Source organism: Crocodylus porosus, unplaced genomic scaffold, assembly GCF_001723895.1.
Source record: "Crocodylus porosus isolate Cpor-Errol unplaced genomic scaffold, CroPor_comp1, whole genome shotgun sequence".
In the NCBI taxonomy this organism is placed as follows: domain Eukaryota; kingdom Metazoa; phylum Chordata; order Crocodylia; family Crocodylidae; genus Crocodylus; species Crocodylus porosus.
The window spans coordinates 58,249,652-58,270,254 of record NW_017728931.1 but is presented as its reverse complement, the minus strand read 5'-3'; the positions used below and the strand labels follow the sequence as shown (position 1 = coordinate 58,270,254).

Below are 20,603 nucleotides of genomic sequence, written 5' to 3'. Positions count from 1 at the left end.
GTATTCTTGAATACAGAAAAACTGACACACGGTTTATAGACAAATATAAATTAATGTTCCACTTTTATTTCTGTCTTCTCCTCCCCCCTAAGAATTATAGCATCCTTTTGTATTAAATATAATTATTTTTTTAATTTTTTAATTCCTGGGTTAGAGGATTTTGATTTTTCTTCTATAGAGTTCCCTTCATTTTAAGTAATATTTTCCTAATATCTTTATATTAAAAAGTGGAAAGCCTAAGGAACGCTGCCCGTCCAACCTTCCTGCATTCTCTGTTTCTTATAAGAACATGAAGAGAAGTCCATCACAAGTCTCTCTGGATACCATTTCTATTGATAGCATGATGTTAGAAGAACATTTGCTAGAGAGCGATGGAAGTGATAGCCAAAGTTTTCTCGAGAAAGGTAAACAGATTTAACAAAATGTTTGCATACAATACATGAAAGTATCCTGTAGGCTAAATTCTGTTCATTGCATTTGAGCAGTTCTCTTGACTTCACTAGCTGCTGATATCTAAATATTTTTTTGCTTAGGCAAGGTACTATTGCAAAGGAACTGTCAGTTGTCCCACTTTGTGGCTGTTTTGGTGGAGAGAAACACTGTTGTGCTGTTTTTATGACTAAATTCAGTGGAATTACACCCTGTTTGTGAACTTCTGAGCCAACAGTAGATGGTTGCAAACTGGTACCCTAACTTACAGTGTTGTTCAGTCTGAAATGGTGAATGAAAATTTCCAGTTTCATGTATAGGAGCAGTTTCTTCACAAGGAGTGCTAGTCTCTTCACACAGCATTCTTCTTTTATACTTCTTATTGACTGATTTCTGCGATCAGATGCCAGTAACTTCAGTGGGAAACATTGATAAATATCTAGGAAGAATTTGGCTTTATGTTAGATAGCTATCAGTTTATGTAATCTGTAGTGTGAAAGTGATGTTGTAGTCATGATGGTTCAGAAATTATGAGAGGCAGGGATTATATAATCTGTGGAGTTAAATTATCTGTTAGTTTTTCAGACTTTAATGGCAAGACTTTAAAAGGTTGGTTTCCTCTGTATCCTGTTACATGGATAGAGAAATATTCTCAAATCCTATATTACTTTACATGATTTATTTGTTGTTGCTCATGTCATTGTCAAGACAAAAACAATGGTGCTGACCTTGCAGACCTCTCATATAAGAGTTCTGAGACTATGCTGCATTTCCAGAAAAAGCCTTTGTATTTTTTTCATTGCTTCCTCCCTCCCCACACTTTTTTTATCTTTGTTGTGTTCAAAAATGATGCTTCGTTGCAGGTTGTAAAGGGTGTATGTTCCCTAGTTGTTAAGGAAATAGAAACTTCTGTGACAAATACAAGATAGCTTGACTGCATAGTTCTATAAAGAGCAGAGCTCAGAGCTGCAGCCACTTTTTTTTAAAGGCATCGGGCAAAAGATTTGTCAATGACTTTTGGAGTACAATGAGATCAGTGACTTCTGGAGTACTTTAACCAACTTTTTGCAAGTTAAAATATACTTTTGATGCAAAAAACTAAAACAAGGCCCTTTTTGAATCTCTTAGACAGTAGATACAAGGCTGCATTGGATGTCTAGAAATTAAGTAGCAGGTAAGAGGACTGATGTATCCCTGGAGCCCTGCAGGAAAGGTTTTTATGCCAGCCTACATGTACTAGCATGGAAGCCACATAAGTATTCATACTTAAATGGTTTTCATTCATTACTCTCTGTAACAGGCATGGAGTTGCTACAGGTGCCTTAACAGTTGGAATAGAAACCAGTCCTCAGCATGGCTGTATTGAAAAAATAGATTCAGTTGCCCCAAATGTTCCACACTCTACCTACACAGTGTGTCTGAATATCTAGGCTCTCTGTAGATGGAATGAATTTCACCCAAAGAAAATATATTGTTTTTTAAAGTAGCTGGATAGATAAGTTAGGATTCGGGGAATTTCAGATATTTTTCCTATTCTCTGACCAGAGCTAAAAGGACTACTGCCATGTCATGCTGGTTTTTCTTATTAGTCATAAAGCTTCATGTTATAATCCAGATCAAATTCTAAAGCTATTTTAAAAAATGTATTAAGAGTATATATAGAACTAGCTTTGTTAATTTGTGGACAACACAGATTATAGTATATTGACTCTTATTTTTTCTGATGTTATGCTCACAGAAGCTATTGCAGTTATGAATTACCAAAGCCCCCCAGAAAATGTCCATGAAGAAGGACCAGGGATTGAGAATTGTGGTGGATCATCTCCAGATGCCATCAGTGCAGCTTCAGAAAGTGCTCAAGAGACCAGTGAAGAAATGGTAAGGCTGTTGGAATTCATTAAGGAGCAATTTTAATAAACTAAACATTAAAAAGGCATTTTAAAATGTCTTCTAAACATGACTTTCAGATCATTTTTATGAATTTGTTAGATGCATAGGTGTATTATAAGAATGCCCCAGTAACAAGTAACAGTAGACTTCAGTATACACCTGATTTTAAGTTATCTTTTTTTTTAAAGTTCTCCTGAAGATTTACTACTGCCTAAAGTACCGTATTTTTCGGACCATAAGACGCACTTTTTTCCCCCCAAAAGTGGGGGGAAAACGAGGGTGCGTCTTATGGTCCGAAGGTGTGTGTCCCGGGGAGACGGGGCGGAGCTTGCCCGCGGAGGCGGCGGAGCCCGAGCGGGACACCCGCCGCTTGTTTATGCCGTGTCCCGGGGAGACGGGGCGGAGCTTGCCCGCGGAGGCGGTGGAGCCCGAGCGGGACATCCGCCGCTTGTTTACACCGGAAGCCGGCACCCATGCTGGTGTCTGGGAGCCGGCAATAAAAATGGCCGGCCACCGGCACACATAGTCTCTCCTGCCATAAAAACTGGGTGCGTCTTATGGTCAGGTGCGTCTTATGGTCCGAAAAATACAGTATGCATCATATCCCTTATGAATGGGAATGTCAGTGGCTTTCATCATTTCTAGTGATGGATGGCATAATTTTTGTTTTAAAAAATGGGTAACTGTTTGTTAATATCTTTATATTTTAATGTTGATAGCTATAGATTGTTAATCAGTTAGCATAGATATATGTATTGGCACACGTTTATAGATATAGATCCAAAATGATGAATGTGATATTTTAAACAACCTTTGTAACATCATACAGTGTAATTAAAATAAAAAGATGCTCTTTTGACCACCTTCCTTCTCAGTGCATATAAATTGCCTTAGGAGGTTTCTATAGTCATTACATCTCTTCTTTCAGCTACTCCATTTATGACATTCTTGTTCCTTGGTCAATATGAATTTCTTGCTCAGTAAACTCTCTGAATAGTTCAGAGTGGAAATCTGTAATCTGAGTGTATGGAAGGACATTTAAAAATTAGGTAACAGATGTCAATACGTTATGTGCTAATTGCCCTTTTAATCTTACTATTAGGGATATTTGTCACAGAAATACAGTTGGTGAAGTATTAGAAATCACCTTTAGAAGATTAGCTCCATTTGGATAAATTTTTAATAATTGCAACTTGTGCTTGCACGTAATAGAGGCTCTTTGATTACACACTTTGAGATGTGTAAATTCAATTTTGGCATATCGTTTCTCGTTTATGGAAGCTGACTTTGACGCCTCCTAGGAAATTTGCCCCTTAGTAATAATAGTAGCAGTAATAATTAACGTGGATTTTTAAGAGTGGCAAAAAATGATTTTTGGACGTTTGTGGGCTAGTATTAAAATATAGGGCAAGTGCTGACTAGTGAAGACACAGTAAATTACCAATCAGTGTGTCTAGTTAGATTCTTTACTTTAGTCTTGATTTAGCACCTGATCAACATCATTGGTTTAAAATTAGGCATGTGCTTTAAAGAATTTAGTAGAAGGAGTATAAAAGGATGTATTCTAGTGACTCTTTTGGCCAGTCCTGGTTTGGTATTGATTAGCAGAAGGGTGAGTCACTTTTGTCTTTCAGGCTACGTGCAGACAGTCAAAAAGCCTGAGGCAGAATCAATTCAATCTACGTAGGTTTTTCTAAGCTGCGCAGACTGAACCAATACTGAACATAACAAACATTTACTTTTCATTTGGGCCTGAGGCACTAAAGCACACCTCCCAGCCTGCTAACCAGCCTATCCATCCCTAATTGACTGGCTGGCACACACCCCCAACCCCCCTGCTGTCACCCACAGGGGGAAGAACAGTCCCCTGTCCCCAACTAGCCCCAAGCAGGGCCAGGGCTCTGCCCATCCACCCCCAGTGCCTGACAGGCGGGGCTGATGGGGCTCTGGCAAGCCCCCAGCCAGGCCGAGCCAAGAGCTGGGGGTGGGTGGGAACCCTGCTATGAAACCTCCCCCACTCCTCCCAAGACTCAATGCAGGGTGTCTGGGTCCAGGACAAGGGTCTGCCTCTCCCCCGTGCCCTCTGCCTACCCTAGCACCTGGCAGGTAGAGTGGCTCCAGTGAGACCCGGGCTGGGCTGGGCTAGGGGCTTGCTGGAGGGTGGGAGGAACCTTCTGCCAGGGCAGATCTCAGTGGAGGAGCAGGGCCAGGCAAAGGGTGGGGGTCCATTTTCCCCCTGCCCACCTCCAGCCCTGGGGTCTGGTCCCCAAGGAAAAAAGCCCTGCCTCCATGCTCAGACTGCTTGCTCACTGGTGAGGAGGTGGGCAGGGAGAAGCAAATGGGTCTAGTCCCTAGGGAAGCCCTGCCTATGTTTCCTCTGCCTCTGTGCTCAAGCCACTTGCTCACTGGCTGGACCCAAGCCTAGTTTTGGTTCTTTGGGAGCTCAGGTGAGGGGCCTGCTAGGCTACCCAAGAGCAGCAAGCTGTGTTCCAACTCACCTCCCCGCAAAGGCACTTGGGATGATGCCAAACGGCTGTGACTTAATCTGAGTTTTGCAGGGATCTGAGAAGTTCCATAGACCTCTGTAACCTAAATCAGTTAAGTCTGATACTATATCCATCCAAGCTTATCTTAAATTAGTTTTGGCCATTTGAAAGTCATTTATGTGCATTGTTCCTTTACCGGTTTGATCTGGTTTCTCTTCACTCATATTGGTTTATGTGAATTTCTGTGCCTAGCGTCAGTGAGCAAACATTGATTAGTTTGGTGTAGAGCTGATTGTGAGAAAAAAGGGAAGAATAATACTCTTGTGTGTCTGAGGATCTCTTTCCTGAGGGGAAATTTAATAATAATAATAAAAAAAAACTTCAACTGCAAAATTATGCTTGATTGTAACATTGGATTGATAGCAATTTCCTTTTATAACTTTTTTAAGGTGAGCTTAAATATTATGATTATATTTGAAAAAATAACTATTAAACGCTTGATTTGTAAACTTATCTGGTGTTTTATTTTTGTGTACCTGTTGATAGATGTCCGTTGTAGTTTTTAAAATGTTTGACATTAATGGTGAAATTGACATCAGAGGTGAAGACACACAAGTCTGCCTTCAGGTGAACCAGGTGATGCCAAACCAGTTGGGCAATATCAGTGTGCGACATTATCTTTGCAACAGAACCATAGGTAAGAATTAACAAAAAATTTTAGTACTATTCTCATGACTTCTGAACACATTGATTTTTTTTTTTTTTTTTACTATTAATGAGCTATTGGGAGCTTTATGGTAGTCCTCCCTCTGATACTTACATAAATCATGTAAAAACATCTGTATTTGTCTCAAATAAAATAGACGAATAATACTGTGCTATAAAAGATATATAAATAGCATTTTATCCATCAGTTTAGCATAACCATCTTGACTTGCCATTTTCCCAGTTGGTATACAGTGAGCGGGAAAGAAATAGAAATAGACTGATTGGGATAATGGGTTGAAAAACTAAATCAATTGCATAGGATACAAAGATTCACTTGCTTTCCTGCCATAGATTGATTGTCTTATAATGCTGTAACTTCATACTTCATTATTTTCACTCAAATGTTCCTTAATTTGAATATTTCTTCAGGAAAAACAAATTATTCCTTTCTTTATTTTAAATACTAATTTGTGGAAGTATAATTGATCATATATACTTTATGAAAAACTGAAATTTCTTTCTTAAGGAGAGTTGATATCCAGCCTTGTATAGGGAGAGACAAGTTTCAATTAGAAGCTTTATGATCTTGATATCAGGTTCTGAAATATAAGTGCTGTGGCTCTGGATGATTTATTACAGCATTGCACTGGCAATAAGAGCACATTAATGATACCTTTGTGTGTGTGTGTAAAAAAAAAAAAAAAAAAGTTTCTACATGCACCTGCTGTGGAAGCATTTTCTAAAATGGGCCTAAATATGAATTTTGTTCCATATATCAGAATAAATTAATCTCTATTGGTATGTGCTTCATGAATATGCCATGTGATCATCCATAGTATCTTGGGATTTCAATTAAAATGCATTGTCTCTGCCTGCAAATCAGATGCATAATTCCACAAGGATTACTAGCTCTCTGGAATTTAGCTTCCCATATTTAGAGGTATTGCAGAATATGTTGCGGTGAACAGATTTTTCATATTTGATGGCAAAGAAGAGATTGTTGTGCAGAATTAGGTGGATTATAGATAGGAAGTTACCCTTTCATCAAAAGAAAATTAAAATATATTTGGAAAGAAGAATAGCATCAGAGAAGAAAAGGGAATAACCCCGCCCCCCCCCAAGTTTTTTATAAACTAAAATCTGGTTCCTGGCTACTTGTACTTGAATGACTCAAACCCACATATCTGTTTCTCGTTCCCTGACATATTGTTGGATTATATAGAGAAAACCAGAGGGGTTCAATTAAAAAGCATCAAAATAAATATTAAAAACAAAAAAGTAGTCTCTTCGATGAATTTAAAGTAATACACAAGATAGGTGCTAGTATAAATTGGCCTTATTCAGTTGATCTAACTTAAGTTGCTTTGATTTATACTATCTGTGAGTTTGGCCTGATAAGTATTTAATCTGTATATCCACTGTGAACATTATATTAGAATTTAAGAAATTTACAAGTGTAAGTCTTGTAAATGATTTGGATCAATTTAACAGTTAACTGCTATATAGCAAATTAATTTTAACCTATTTGATACTAGTTTTTTTGCTGCATTGAGATGGTTTGGCTAATAGTAATAACTTTTATTATTTTGCATAATAAATGGATACTTATTGAAATTTTCTGCAACATTAATCTTAGAGAAATTATCAGTTCAATGTTGTAATTACCTCCCATTGGCTAGAGATACCAGAAGGTAACCAGAAGCTACTGCTTTATGCTATTATATTCTCCGGTCCTATTCCCACTGAAGTAATGGAAGCAGTGTCCAGTTGTTTACTCCATCTGCTAAATTGGTTCAGATTTTGAAATACCAGTTTTCTCTTTGATTACTACCATAAGGCCCCAATTCATGAAATAATCCCTATTCAAGAGGTCACTTAAGCACCTAAAAGTTAATCATGTGTTTGAATGCTGTTCTAAACAGGGCAATATTTCTTGAATTAGTCAGGTACATCTATGAAAAGGTATGCAAAAGATTGAGGTTTTTTATTTCTTGTGTTATACTAGTATTGTACTGAAAACAGTTCAATTTTTTATGTGCATGAGAATTTAAGATTCTTCCATACACTTGTAGGGTGTCTCATGCAAGCTATTTGTAAAGACTGAATTGTTCCTTCTACTACCTTACATGATAGATTAATAAATGAAAACCATAATGAAAAGGTGTTAAGAAATTTCTCTTCTAGAATTATGTATACACACTAGTAGAATTCTCTTTTTGCCCTCAAGGTATAACATTGTCTAAAAAAGAAACCTATTACTGACTAATTTGTTTGTTATTTATACATCTGATACAATAGCTGTAGGAAAACTCACATTGTAGTTGCTTATTAGGGTGCCTTTATATGTGTTTTTAACATTTTAATACTAATTTTGTTTTGTTTTACAATAGGTTCTGATCATAAATCTGTGGCTGGACCAATTAAATCATCACCTGAAATCAGTTTGAGATGGGAAACTGGTCCTAGTGCTGGAGTACATTCTCTGCTGGCTGTAAAAAATGGTTTTCTGCAATGTCACGTAGAGAATTTTAGTGCTGACTTCCTAATATCTTCCCTCACAAACATTCAGCATTTTCTAGAAGATGAAACTGTTGCAGCCGTAATGCCTATGAAAATAAGAGTTTCTAATACAACAATTAATTTAAAAGTATGTTAGCTAAGTAGTTATTTTTCTTCTTTCGACTGTTTAGACTATGCTTTTGTTTCTTTGCTACCTGTATATAGTTTACTTAAAAGAAACTATATATTGTTTTTTAAAGCCTTTAGATTACACTAAAACAGTTTAAAAATCATAAATTGGGTTTGCTCAGTGTATACATAGAGGTAAAGTGCATGACCATGATTGTTTGTAGGAATTCATGTTTTTTATATTTTGTCTTTTTTATTTACCCTTTCCCCATTGTGAGACTGGCAGAACTAGGAAGGTACTAGAGAAAAGGTCCTGTAGGCTCCCAAAGGTAGAATAAGTCTCTTATTGTTCACCAGTAACACATGCTTTCTAACTACAAACAGTATTCGCAGAGACTCATATGATGAACCCATGAGCCTTTTTTGGAGTTTTGGTCATGAGAGCTTAATACTCTGAAAGGAAGGAAGTTATGAGGACTCAGCTTGCCTATTACTACCTAGAGCCACAATTTCATTTTCTGCCCTACCTGGAAACAGTTATTGTACAATACAAGCTTCTCCCTAGTGTGTCTTAAAATAGCAGCATTAAGAGGACACTGCTGTGCAGTCTCCTAGGCTTTTTTTTGTTCCCCTTAGTTAAAGAGGCAATGATTTCTCTCATATGCAAGCAGTAATATGGCAAGGACAAGGTGAGTAAAGCTAATAAAACCACTACTGCCAAATCCAAAAACAAGAAGGCTCAGATTTCAGTTCCCTAGCATGGATCCTGAAACAGAATTCTCAGCCTTTGCATTTGAGGCTAAAGTCTCAGTTATGATGAGGTTATGAATAAATATAAACAGCTACTCTAAATTGCACCAGAGAATTGTCTTTGCCCAAGGCAGAGAGCTGTGCAGTCCCTTGTTCTTCTAGCATGCAAGCTCTGCAGCCTTCATGACACTGTCATTATCTAGGCAACTTTTTAAGCACTCTTTCCACTATCAGAATAGGACAGAGGACATTTTATAAAGGTTTCAGATGAAAAGCAAACTAAGCAGCCAAATACAGAAATGAAAGCTTTAGCATATGTTTATCCAGCTTTGAAAACTCTACCTTTGAAACTCAGCTTTGAAAACTCTACCTTTCTCCTTTCCTGGCAGGAAGGCAGGTTCAGGCAAAGCATTTTTGGCAAAATGTTTTATTTGTTGGTGATGAATGTATATTATTGAGCTGAAAATAAGAGAGTGTTGGTAGTGGAAGCAGTGAGTTCACTCTGTATGCATCACTTACAAGTTACCATGAAGCCAGTTGTATTGTTCAGAATACATTGCATTCAGTCTGAATCTAGTGCTCATTTACCACAGAGGCGATTCATTTTTCCAGGGCTGCCGGGTAATGGAAGGCAAATCTTCTCCTTCATGTTACACTACCCATTCAGAGCAGTAATTTTCTTTGCACTGGGATTGGTCTAGTGTGTTTCATGCAGGAGTTGTGAGTTTTATTCTTCTTGCCTGGATAATTTTTTCCCTGACTCAGTCTCCTTGCTCTTTGAAGGTGCTGCGGCAGCTGTGCTCCACATTTTGTTTTCATTTGTCTTACATTGCTGATGTATCATCCTTCTGATAACATTTAGGGGTAGATCCAGGGGGGTGTGACAGCACGGTCACATCCCCTCTTTGGCTGCACATTGCATGTGCAGTTAACTTAGAGCTCACTGGCATGTCAGCACAGTTGCTTTCAGGACTGTTGCATGTGCTATGAGCTCTGAGCTCACTAGCTGATTGGCACAAGGCCTGGGCTAGAACCTCTGCTTTTATACATCTCTGAAGCCTAGGGGATGAGAACCACTGCTGTTAGCTTTTCCTTTCCTCCTCCTTCCCTGCATCCTCCCCTCACTAAATTCAGCAGCAAGAGAAATGAGGGGATGAGCAGCAGCACCACTTAGCCTCCTGGTCTCTGGAGCTGTGTGAAAGCAGGGACTGAATGTGGCTGCCAGGAAGAGGGGAGTGCAAACTGCAAGAATACTCAGCCCCTGGTTTCCAGTCATGGCACATGCAGAACTCTGGCAAGAGCTATACTGAGGGGCTGGTGAGCTGACTGGCATCCAGGATTGTGGCATGTGGGATGTGGACACACTCTTTGGCTCATGCATAGTGAAAGTCTCTTCACTGTCTGTACATGCATCATGCTCCCAAAGGAGGTGTACCCACACACCCCTTCCCATGATTGTAGAACTGCCCATGATGACATTAAACATATTTCTATGCTTGACAGAGGCAGTAGTCAGTCAGACCCTGGGACACCAAAAGCAGCATGTGAAATGACTCTCTCTTTTTTGGTTACTGCTATAATAATTATCATTACTGTATCAGTTCTAAACCAAAGAAAAACCTGTATCTCTGCCACCATCTTTAAACAGCTCAAGAGAAAAATCAGTTCAACAATGTCATATACTATTTGATCTCTATTTCTTTTGAAGAGTTCCTGGGCTACAAAAGTCTTTCATATTTTAGTCAAATTATATATACTGACTTCAGTGGGTCAGATGAATTTGGCACTTTGTTTTTCTGAAGGTCTTGCTAATTTAAGGGTGCTGAAGATGAATAGATAGCTAATCAGAAAATTCTACTCTTCACTTTAAATGTTTCACAAATTTATTAAACCTAGTTTAATTGAAGATTTTAATTAACTATGTTGATTTTTCTAGCACGGATAGAGCAACAATGTAACACATCCTATTTTTATTACTTTTATTCCATAGGATGACAGCCCACGTGATAATCTCACAGCTCCTGAACCAGTCCCTATAACATTACATATTGACCTACTTCTGCTAGAGAGGAATGATGATGGCTGTTTTTGCATTAGAGGTGTGTACTGATATGTTCTCTCAAAACCTATCTTAAGAGGCAAAAGGCATGTGATCTTTTCTTTGGGGGGGGGTGAAAATTTGTATGCATTATTATGTTTTTGATTTGGTGTAAGAACTTTTTGAGATGTAGCTAATAATAAAAGGATATAGTACCAGCAGAATTGGTAGTCACATAGTCTGTACATCACACATTGTAAAACTGAAACTTAAGTACTGTCCTAATAATGAAGGATAATCTCCAATAGAAGTGTTTTGACTGTAGCCATATCCTACAAGTTAAATCAGTCTAGGAGTAAGGGTTCATCTCTCTTTATAATACAAATATTGAATTCCCCTATTCTTATAGACTTGACTTAAAAGGAACAGGTGTTCACATTCTCTAAATGTGAAGCAGTGATATGTTATCTCAGCTATTTCTTATTTATTAAGGGTAAATAAAATAACAGCTAGGTGTTTATTACTAATTATTTATAATGCAGTAAAACTTACAGACTCCATGTACACTGCATAAGCAAGGGGTTTATTTAGATTATAGCTACAATAATTCTCTCTAGTACAAGTATCTGCTTGTTTTGTGTATTATGGATGTGCCATGGCAGCTTTATATATAAAGTTTGCATTGAGATTTGCATTTTGAACAATAATTTTACAAGAATATAGGTGTACACAGACATATACATACAGAAATACATATGTAGATAGGGCTTCACCAGTACTACCACAGATACTGAAAACAGTCTCCATGTAGTTTTATCATTCCATATTGTTCAGTGTATTAGAATTATGCTTTTTGGTCTTCTTATTTTGCTTCAGAACACAAATAGATTTGTTTATGTGTAATTCTACAGTTCTTTGACTTCTTCCAATAATCCTTCTCTTCATTGAGTAAATTGTTCAGTTTTTTGCTTTTCCCCATTAGTTCAACTCTTTACATGCAGTAAAATTCTAAGATTGAAGTAATATTTTCTGCAATGGAAAAAATGTGAATCTTTATGTTTAGTCATGAACTTCTGAAGCAGATTCTTGTTTAGAAAGAACTTTTAATACCCATATGAAGATTATTTTGACTACTACAAACTGCACCCTTTATTTTACCTTAAGTACATGCACATTAAATGCATTAATGTTTCATTAATATTACTTAAGTTAGAAAGTTTCTTTAATGCTAAACTTGAAAATATTTAAAATTGCATTGATTTAGGGACTTCATTCACAAATTTCTCACACATTGTCTTCACGTGGAATTGCAGGCTCCAGTTCTGAGAAAAAAATATTAGGTAATAGTAACCAAACTCTCATTGATTTCAGTGCAAAGTACAGCCATGTGATGATCAGGGCCTAAAGTAATTATTCAGATAAGCTTTTTTAATAAATAGCCATTTTACATATATTTTCTGCACTGATGATGATTTTTCTTTGTTTCATAATTTACTACTAGTTTCTCTAAGCTGCAGGATAGTGACAACTTTTTCCCGCTAAAATCATGACTTTCCATTTTAATGTTGTACTGACGAGAAGCTTTTGGTGTACTAAAATCTAAAGATAAAATTTTATTTTATAGTAGTTTTATTCAGTACTAATGTGAATAAATAAAAGCTAAACATTTCAAATGATCTTCTGTTTCTTTATGAAATAGATAATCAAACAATAAACGATGCATCAGTGTACAAGGAGTCGAGCAAGACGATGCAGCCAGTTGGTAGAGTTTCCAAACACAAAACAAAGGATCAAGCCACACAGGCATCTCCAGAAATTCCCACACTTTCCAAATCAAGTAGGATTTCAACTGACCTCCACAAACAAGAGGTATTAACAACATTACATTATTTTTTAAAATTATTAATTGTTTTATAATCATAAGACATTGCAGTTGTTAATTACTAGATTGCTATGTACCTTAGCAGGATTTCACAAAAAATAATGGGGAATATGGTCAAATGCTGTTTTCTTTAAAACTTATTGCCTAACTGAGATAATGTACTGTAAACTGCCTGGTGGGATTATTCCAGTGAATTTTAGCTAGTGCCAGTGGTCCCACTACACCTTAAATATGAGGATGGGTGAGAGAGTCTAAGCCTTCTGCAGCCAGAAACCTGTCAAGGAACACCAGATAGATACCAGGGTCTTATGCAGCACATTTCCACACAATATGTAAGAGAGTTATAAGGTAAGGAAAACTTGATTACAGTTGTATCCTCACCTCATGTCCAGGCTTAAGGACCAAGTAGGTCAGTCAGTCCCTTTTTAATGTACAAAATGCACTGAAATCTTAAATACCCCCAGAAACTTCTCCCATATCCTGAATGGAAGGGTAAGACCCACATAACAATTTATCAGTTCTCCTGTATAGGAAGAATCCCTTCTTGGATTTTAAAACTGGAGCTCAGCTGAGCCCATGGCCCAGCTACTAGATTAAGATTAGGAAGGGGGGAAGTAAAACAGGGAGCCCAACCTAAAGAGAAACCTCATCTTCAAGCTGTGTCCCCCTCACCACCTGTCACAAGCTCCAGAAATGTCTCCAGTACTCCTGAGCATCCATGACCAACACTTGTAAATCTTACTCTGAGATGAGAAAGTTGGCAACATATAGAGAAACCAATATCTGTTTTTTTTTAGATTCATATGTTTCTTTTTTCAACTTAATCATTGCAGCTTATTGAAGAAAACGAGTATCTTAAACAAGAACTATCCAAAGCTAAAATGGCTTTAGCTGAACTGCATATGGAAAAAGATAACCTGCTTCATCGAATAAAGAGGATGACTCTTGAACATTAACAGTAATGGATAATAATACTTGATTGTTGTAGGAAGGGCCGCACTTAATACTGTTTGTGAATTAGTAGAGGACTGTTTCTTGTCACAAGCATAGAACATGTTTGGAATAATTACTATTCTGAAAACTTGCAAAAGACTTAGAAGAAGACGTTACGATTGTTTTCCTCTCTAGCTCTCCTGAAACTGCAGTGAAGCAGGAAAACCAGTTTATATTGTATTTTACTAATTTACCTAACGATAAGGACATGATACTTTAATTTGAATAATATCAAAGGAAATGTTGTTTGTAGAACGCTTCTGAAAATGCACTTGTTCCAATAGCAAAGGAAGGTGCCTTTGTGACTGACTAAGTAAAATATACCATGCATCATTGATACTGTGTTGTTATTGGTTAAGATTTAAATGCATCAAAAAGTATCTTTTAAAAGAGATTACATTTGCACTATCATTTTGTGGCTAGATCCTCTGGTGCAATGTAGCTATGGTATTATAACCAGCCCTAAGTGGAAGGCCAATGTAACTGGTCCAGACACTTTTTAAAGAGTAATCTTGCAGTGGAAATTGATTCATATATTGTTCCTTTCACTGCTGGTGTATCAAAGTAAAAGAACAGGAACTTATGAAGAGGAATGTAGATTTGGACGTCCCTGCATATACCTTTACTCTGCTACAGTGTGGCTTTTGTAGCCGGTGTAATTTAAAGTATCCCTTAGACTGTTGTACAATGTGCAGAGGACTGGCCCTGTATAAAGGAAGCAACAGAGCTGGGGATGAGGGAGGAGGAGCAGGGGGAGGTGTATGCAAAGGTGAGTTGCTGTTGACCTGCATGGCTTATCAGTCACACCCAAGGATCTGGCCCAATGTATTTAACTCTAATTGTTCAATTATTGTAACATAAAAAGGGGGAAAACAAAACACTAAGGTTCATAAATTGTATATTAAAGTTTGGAGGAATAAAACTTTAGAGAATCATTAATTACCCTGCTAAACTTATGAGATTTAAATGAAAATGTAACTATACAGTTTAAACTATGGGTGATTTGTACAAATTGAAGTATAATTTTCAGTTAAAAGAATTGGTACAAATGTATAAATAAAAAAGCACAAAATTGTAATACACGGAATTTAAGACTATGCTTCTAAACATTATGACACTTTGCTTTTGTGATTCTGAATCTGGCAACTGAAAGCATTTTGATTGACACTACATTTGTTATTTTTTAATCATGAGATATGTGAGAGAAACTCTGTTTTAAGATTTCCCAAAAAATCACAGGCTTCAATATTCTGTGATTTGGTTTTTTTGAGTATTTAGGCTATTATTGAAATGATTTTAAACTCAGTGCTTGTTTTTTTTAAATAAGATTTACCTATACCATTTAGAATTTACATTGATGGAAATTGTTTGTTAAAATATCTGTATTTTTTATACCAGTTTTTATGAGAGCAGTGGACTGTGCTGTTCAAGAGCCCTTGTCCTGAAACCCTTACTCTGACATCCCCAATCACGCCAGTGGAAATTTTACCAGACTACAGAATAAAAAAACTAATCCCAGACCGGCTCTAATAGAGAAGCTAAATACCTGGAAACAGGCTTTTAGAACAGTGAAACATGACTGTAATAGGTCTGATTTAAAATACATTTATTGTCAGACTCAGCAGGCCATCTTCTTAGCTAGAGTATATTTGCCTAGTTCCACTAAAGGCAGTGGAGCTAATCCAGTTTACACTAGCTAAGGATTTGGCCCAAAATATTTTGGGTAAAGAAATGTAGAATGCTTGCTTTCATGTTCTTAAGTTTGTGTGTCATACGTTTAGATTTCTTCATTATAAACCAAAGAAAGAAATCAGCAATACCAAACTCAGATTCTTGTTGATGCAAGGTATTTTTTGCTGTGTTTTAGAAATCTACTGATGGTAATATTGTATATGTTGGCTCTTCTAATCTTTCACAGCACAACACTGAATGCTCTTCCAACTCAGAGCAGTGTCACAATACTAGACAGTATTTGGGAACAGTTCAAAAGATTTGGGTATATATTTTGTCCACAGATTTAACATTACTGAGAAGGGTAATATCCTGTCATGTTAAATCCATGTTTTCTTTTGACATCATTTAAAAAGGAAAGCTAATTTATTAATATTTGAAATGACAAAAGATTAAAATGAAGTCTTAACATGTTAAACTGAAAATAGTAGTTGATGGCCTCAGATTAAATACAAGGCTGTAATTTGTGTTCAGGGCTCTGCTGTCATTCATAAAACACTCAAGTCCTAGTTTTAAAATTTGTATTATCAGCAGAGCCTCTTGAGTGAATCATGGTTTTTTGTTCAAAGAAGGGACATCTATTATCTTACGTTGAGAGAGAATGGGGAGAGAGCTTAAATTTTCACTGAAAATTTACTCTAAAGGTCTCAGGGTAGAAGAGTTGCAGCAGCTGTATTTGCTAGTTTCTATGTGGATTTCAATTAGGCTTCTGATTAATTTGATACTAATCCAGCTGTTATATAGACAAGCTAATAATTACAGCTTTACTCACCTTTAGATCCCAGGTTAGCTCACAGAATCACCCCCATACCTCCTATGTTTATAGTGTTCACATCAATCACTGAGCCATGCTATTAGTAAGCAACAACTGAAAAGTCCTGAAGAATTCCTTGCAAAGCGGCAAATGCGTAACGGAGCTCCGTGAACACATCCACTGCTGTCCCAGTAACTCCTGCCTTTCTTTATTCTCCTCAACATAAAGCCAGCCTACCAGAGTCTTTTTGCAGCTCTAACTTGCCCTACCATGCAGCTGCTAGGGTTTCCTCCTCCTCCCTTTCCCACCCTACCTAACAGCCAAATTAAAACGCTCCAGCGTTGCTGCAGTATCACATGTATTAAGCTCCTGTGTATTTTAAATTGGCCACAGGGTGCTTATCTAAACTCCATTCCACTAGGTTTAGATAAAGTGTACTGCAGACATTTTTAAATGCATGGGGGTTTAATACGTGTGGCACTGCAACATTTAAGTTAGAGCAGCTCTCTGGGAACTACTCTAATTAAAATGCCCACCCCCCACATCAAGCACTTGTATAGGGAGCCAAAATGCAAAGCTAAAAGCAGCTACAGTATCCTGACAGTTGGTATGGATTCTCACCTCAAATGGGAGAAGCTTTCTACATTCCAGAAATGCGTAAATCGCCACAGATGTAGGTCTGGTATCAGTTAGTCAAAAAGGTATTTCACAGGTAAAAACTAAGACACTTAAAAATGAGCCTAATAAGTTTAATTAAGAAGAACAAATTGGGTAGCAATATAATTGGATCCCTGTTTTGTTTGTCCTCTTACCATAGCCCCTGCCTTTTCCCCATTGCTGTCAATCACATTATATAAACATAAGGGGCCACTAAGCTTATATGTATATATTTAGTCATATGACAGATGAAATATTATGTAAGTCAAGAAAACTTTAGGCTATCGTTTTGAAAACAAAAATGCAAAATTATATAATTAGATAAACAATTTGAAAATGTTTGTAGTCTCTGAACAGAGATTATCAAGTTACTAAATCTCTGTGTTAATGAGATTGGAAGGGCAGCCAGAACTCCTTTTTGGCCCAAGAAATGGTCTTGGCTGCAAAGAACAGATTGATTCAGATGGTTATGTGGGACAAAATAGTTTTTGAATAACCAGGGCTGGGTATAGTCAGCCAATCTGTCAGCATCTTATAAATTGACAGCGAGTCAGTCATACACAATTAGATACTACGAAAGTGAATGATTCTTGAGGCAAAGAACAGCAATCTTTAATTTAACCTATGGAATAAATTTGCATACCTTCTGCCTGATTTCAGACTAACATTACTAACTATTTTTCTCTTGTCATTATGTTGTCGTAACTTAATTCATCATCATCATCATGCAGTGGGCCCATTAACTGTGGTGAAGCAAATCTTCATTACAATAGGAAGACATTGTACCAGTCATGAATGGTGACTGGGAGCATAACAGTGCCCTGTAGAAACAAGAATTATGCAAAAATGTAGCATCTAAATTACCTACGGTTCCAGATAAATTAACTTCAAACCATTCTTTCCATATACCAGGGGTTGGCAGCCTACAGCCCTGTAGGCAAGAACTGGGCTGCAGACTAATGTGATCTGGCTCGTGGAAGTGGTGTTTCAGCAGTGGGAGACTTCAGCAACAGTTGCTTTACTGTGCTGCTGCAGGGAAAAGTGGCAGCAGTGGCTCAGTCCTAGCACTTTGCCTATCCACCAGCCTCTGACCCAAACTAGGTCACTGGTCCACAGCCTACAAATATTACCGACCACTGCCATTGTTAAAGACCTTAACTTTTGTTGTTCTCCCTTAGACTACCACTAGATGGTAGTGCAAGAAATCGCTTTATATTCTGCTTCATTTCCTTATGGTTACCAATATACCATCTCTGCTTGATTCCTTGTCATGTCCTGAGCAATTTCGTTAAATCTTTCAAAATTTCAGCACACAACATTTTAAGTTTTTCTAATATTTTTATAATGACTAGTTTAAACTAAAATAAGGGATTTTCATTTTTAACATTTTTTTTTTGTGCACTATTCTTCCTTTTGTAATATCAGATAGTCCATGAGGTTTCTAAGAGAGGCTTCAGCTCTTTCTTCTTTATTTTATTATATATATTTTGAGATTTTAAACTAATATGCAAGAACATATATGTGTGTGTGTGTGTTCTTGTATATTACATCCCTAGTTGCAATGAAATACCACATTTGCAGCATTTTACCAAGGATAACAGCAGCATTTCTGTAGTTGAAATAGAAACCCTTTAAAACTTGTTCTACTTCTGTTTCCATTCTGTTGATACTAACTTTGTACATCTTTATTCTCTTCAGCTAGCTCGGAAATCTCTTTCATTCTGCCAGAGACTAACATAATTTTGTACTACTTGGAGATGCCTACCAAATGCATTGACTTATAAATGACTATTAACCACCACTAGATGGCAATATAAAAAGTAATTTTATATTAACACTGCAATGGATATAAAGTTATGGTGGGGTTATTTATTTTTATAATGTTTTTGCTGCCCCAAGATCTTTCAGGCAGAATAATGAAACAGAAATAAAACCAGACTACAGAAATCATGGCAGAAGTGATCTCGCTTCATAAAGGCTACTAAAAGAATGTGGCCATTAGACCTGTGCAAATTGGCAAGTATTCACTTCGGATTTGGTCAGTTCGGAGGGATGGTGATTGATTTGGAGATTTGAATCACTGTCAATTCAATTCGACCAAATTGGATTCGAAGATTTGGCACTGCTTTGGAGATTTGGCTGTAAACTAAATGGGCAGCAGTCCTCACCATGCTGGACACAGTTGCTTCCAGCTGGTAAGCCTGTTGTGGTGGGTGAAGTGGAAGGGGGAGGGATTGGGGCTGGGACAAGCTGCCTAACCAGGGCGGGGGAGTGTGGGACTTGAGGGGGCAGACAGACGCTGGATGCGGGCGCCCTCATCTGGCACCCCCTCTCCCTGCTCCCTGAGTTCTGTGCCAACCTGGACTTAGTGGGGATCACTGAAACGTGGTGGGACCCAACGCATGACTGGGCGGTGAATATCAAGAGCTGTAGGCTGTACAGGAGGGATAGGACAGGAAGGAAAGGTGGGGGTGTGGCACTCTACGTTAAGGAGGAATACACATCCTTGTCGATTAGCAAAGAATCAGAGGAGGGGCACTCTGAAGTGCTCTGGGTTAGAATACAAGGCAGTTGCAGGGAAAGGGACTTAATGGTGGGGGTCTACTACAGACCATCCAACCAAGGGAAAGAGCTAGACCAGGAATTCTTAAGTCAGCTCACGAAGGTAGTTGGGTCAAAGGATGTGGTCGTCATGGGGGACCTGAACTTTCCAGACATCTGGTAGGAAGAGCAGTCAGCCAGGTCTGACCACTCACGTAAGTTGCTAGCCAGAATGCAGGACCTCCATGTAACCCAGGAGGTGCACAGCCCCACCAGGGGAGACGCCCTGTTGGACCTGGTGCTCGCCACAGGTGACAACCTGGCGAGGGGGCTGCGGGTGCTCGAATACCTGGGTGACAGTGATCATCGCCTGCTGGAATTCACCATCCAGTGCAAGGTGGCAAAGGCCTACAGCAAGGCAGCAGCCCTAAATTTCAGGAGGGCGGACTTCAATGAGCTAAGGAGAATAATCAGGGAAGCACTGAGGTCCTGGAGGGGAGGGGAGCCAGGTGTGCAAGAAGAGTGGTCGCTCCTTAAGGAGATTACCTCCCTTTGGGCTTGGAGGATCATCTCAACATGGATCAAAGACAGCAGGAGGGCACGCAAGCCCCCATGGCTCACCAAAAGCTTCCGGGAATGTCTCCTAGCTAAAAGGGAGGCACACATCCAATGGAAGGGAGGGGCCATCACCAGGGAGGATTATACTGCGGTTGCTTGGGATGCAGGGGGGCGGCCAGGAAGGCCAAGGCGGAGATGGAACTGGGACTAGCTTCCCAGATCAAGGACAACAAGAAGTCCTTTTTTAAATATATAGGGGGCAAAAAGAAGGTTTTGGGTAATGTGGGGCCCCTGCAGGACACACTAGGAAATTTGGTTGTCACACCAGATGACAAAGCCAACATATTTAACGATTTCTTTGCCTCCATTTTCCTGAGCAGGGACCGGAACAGTCACTCCCCCTCTGGGCCCCCCCTTAGACCCCAGGGAAGCCACACCTAGGCCAGAGGTTAGTGAGGAACTAGTTGGGGAACTTCTGGAGGGACTGGATGTATTTAAACCAGCCAGTCCGGACGATCTCCACCCCATAGTGCTGAGGGAATTAGCTGAGGTCATTGC

The 20,603-nt window shown here is 38.4% G+C and overlaps 1 protein-coding gene across 1 annotated transcript in view; it reads left to right on the top strand.

The window, feature by feature from the left end:
• Positions 1–14,672, top strand: part of UHRF1BP1L (UHRF1 binding protein 1 like) — an 80,481-nt gene extending 65,809 nt beyond the window's left edge. The window contains 7 exon segments of the mRNA XM_019545123.1: positions 177–404; positions 2,168–2,307; positions 5,352–5,502; positions 7,904–8,160; positions 10,882–10,990; positions 12,629–12,798; positions 13,645–14,672. Of these exon segments, the coding sequence (XP_019400668.1) occupies positions 177–404; positions 2,168–2,307; positions 5,352–5,502; positions 7,904–8,160; positions 10,882–10,990; positions 12,629–12,798; positions 13,645–13,767 (1,178 nt within the window). The 3' untranslated portion in view covers positions 13,768–14,672.
• Positions 14,673–20,603: the final 5,931 nt, after the last annotated feature.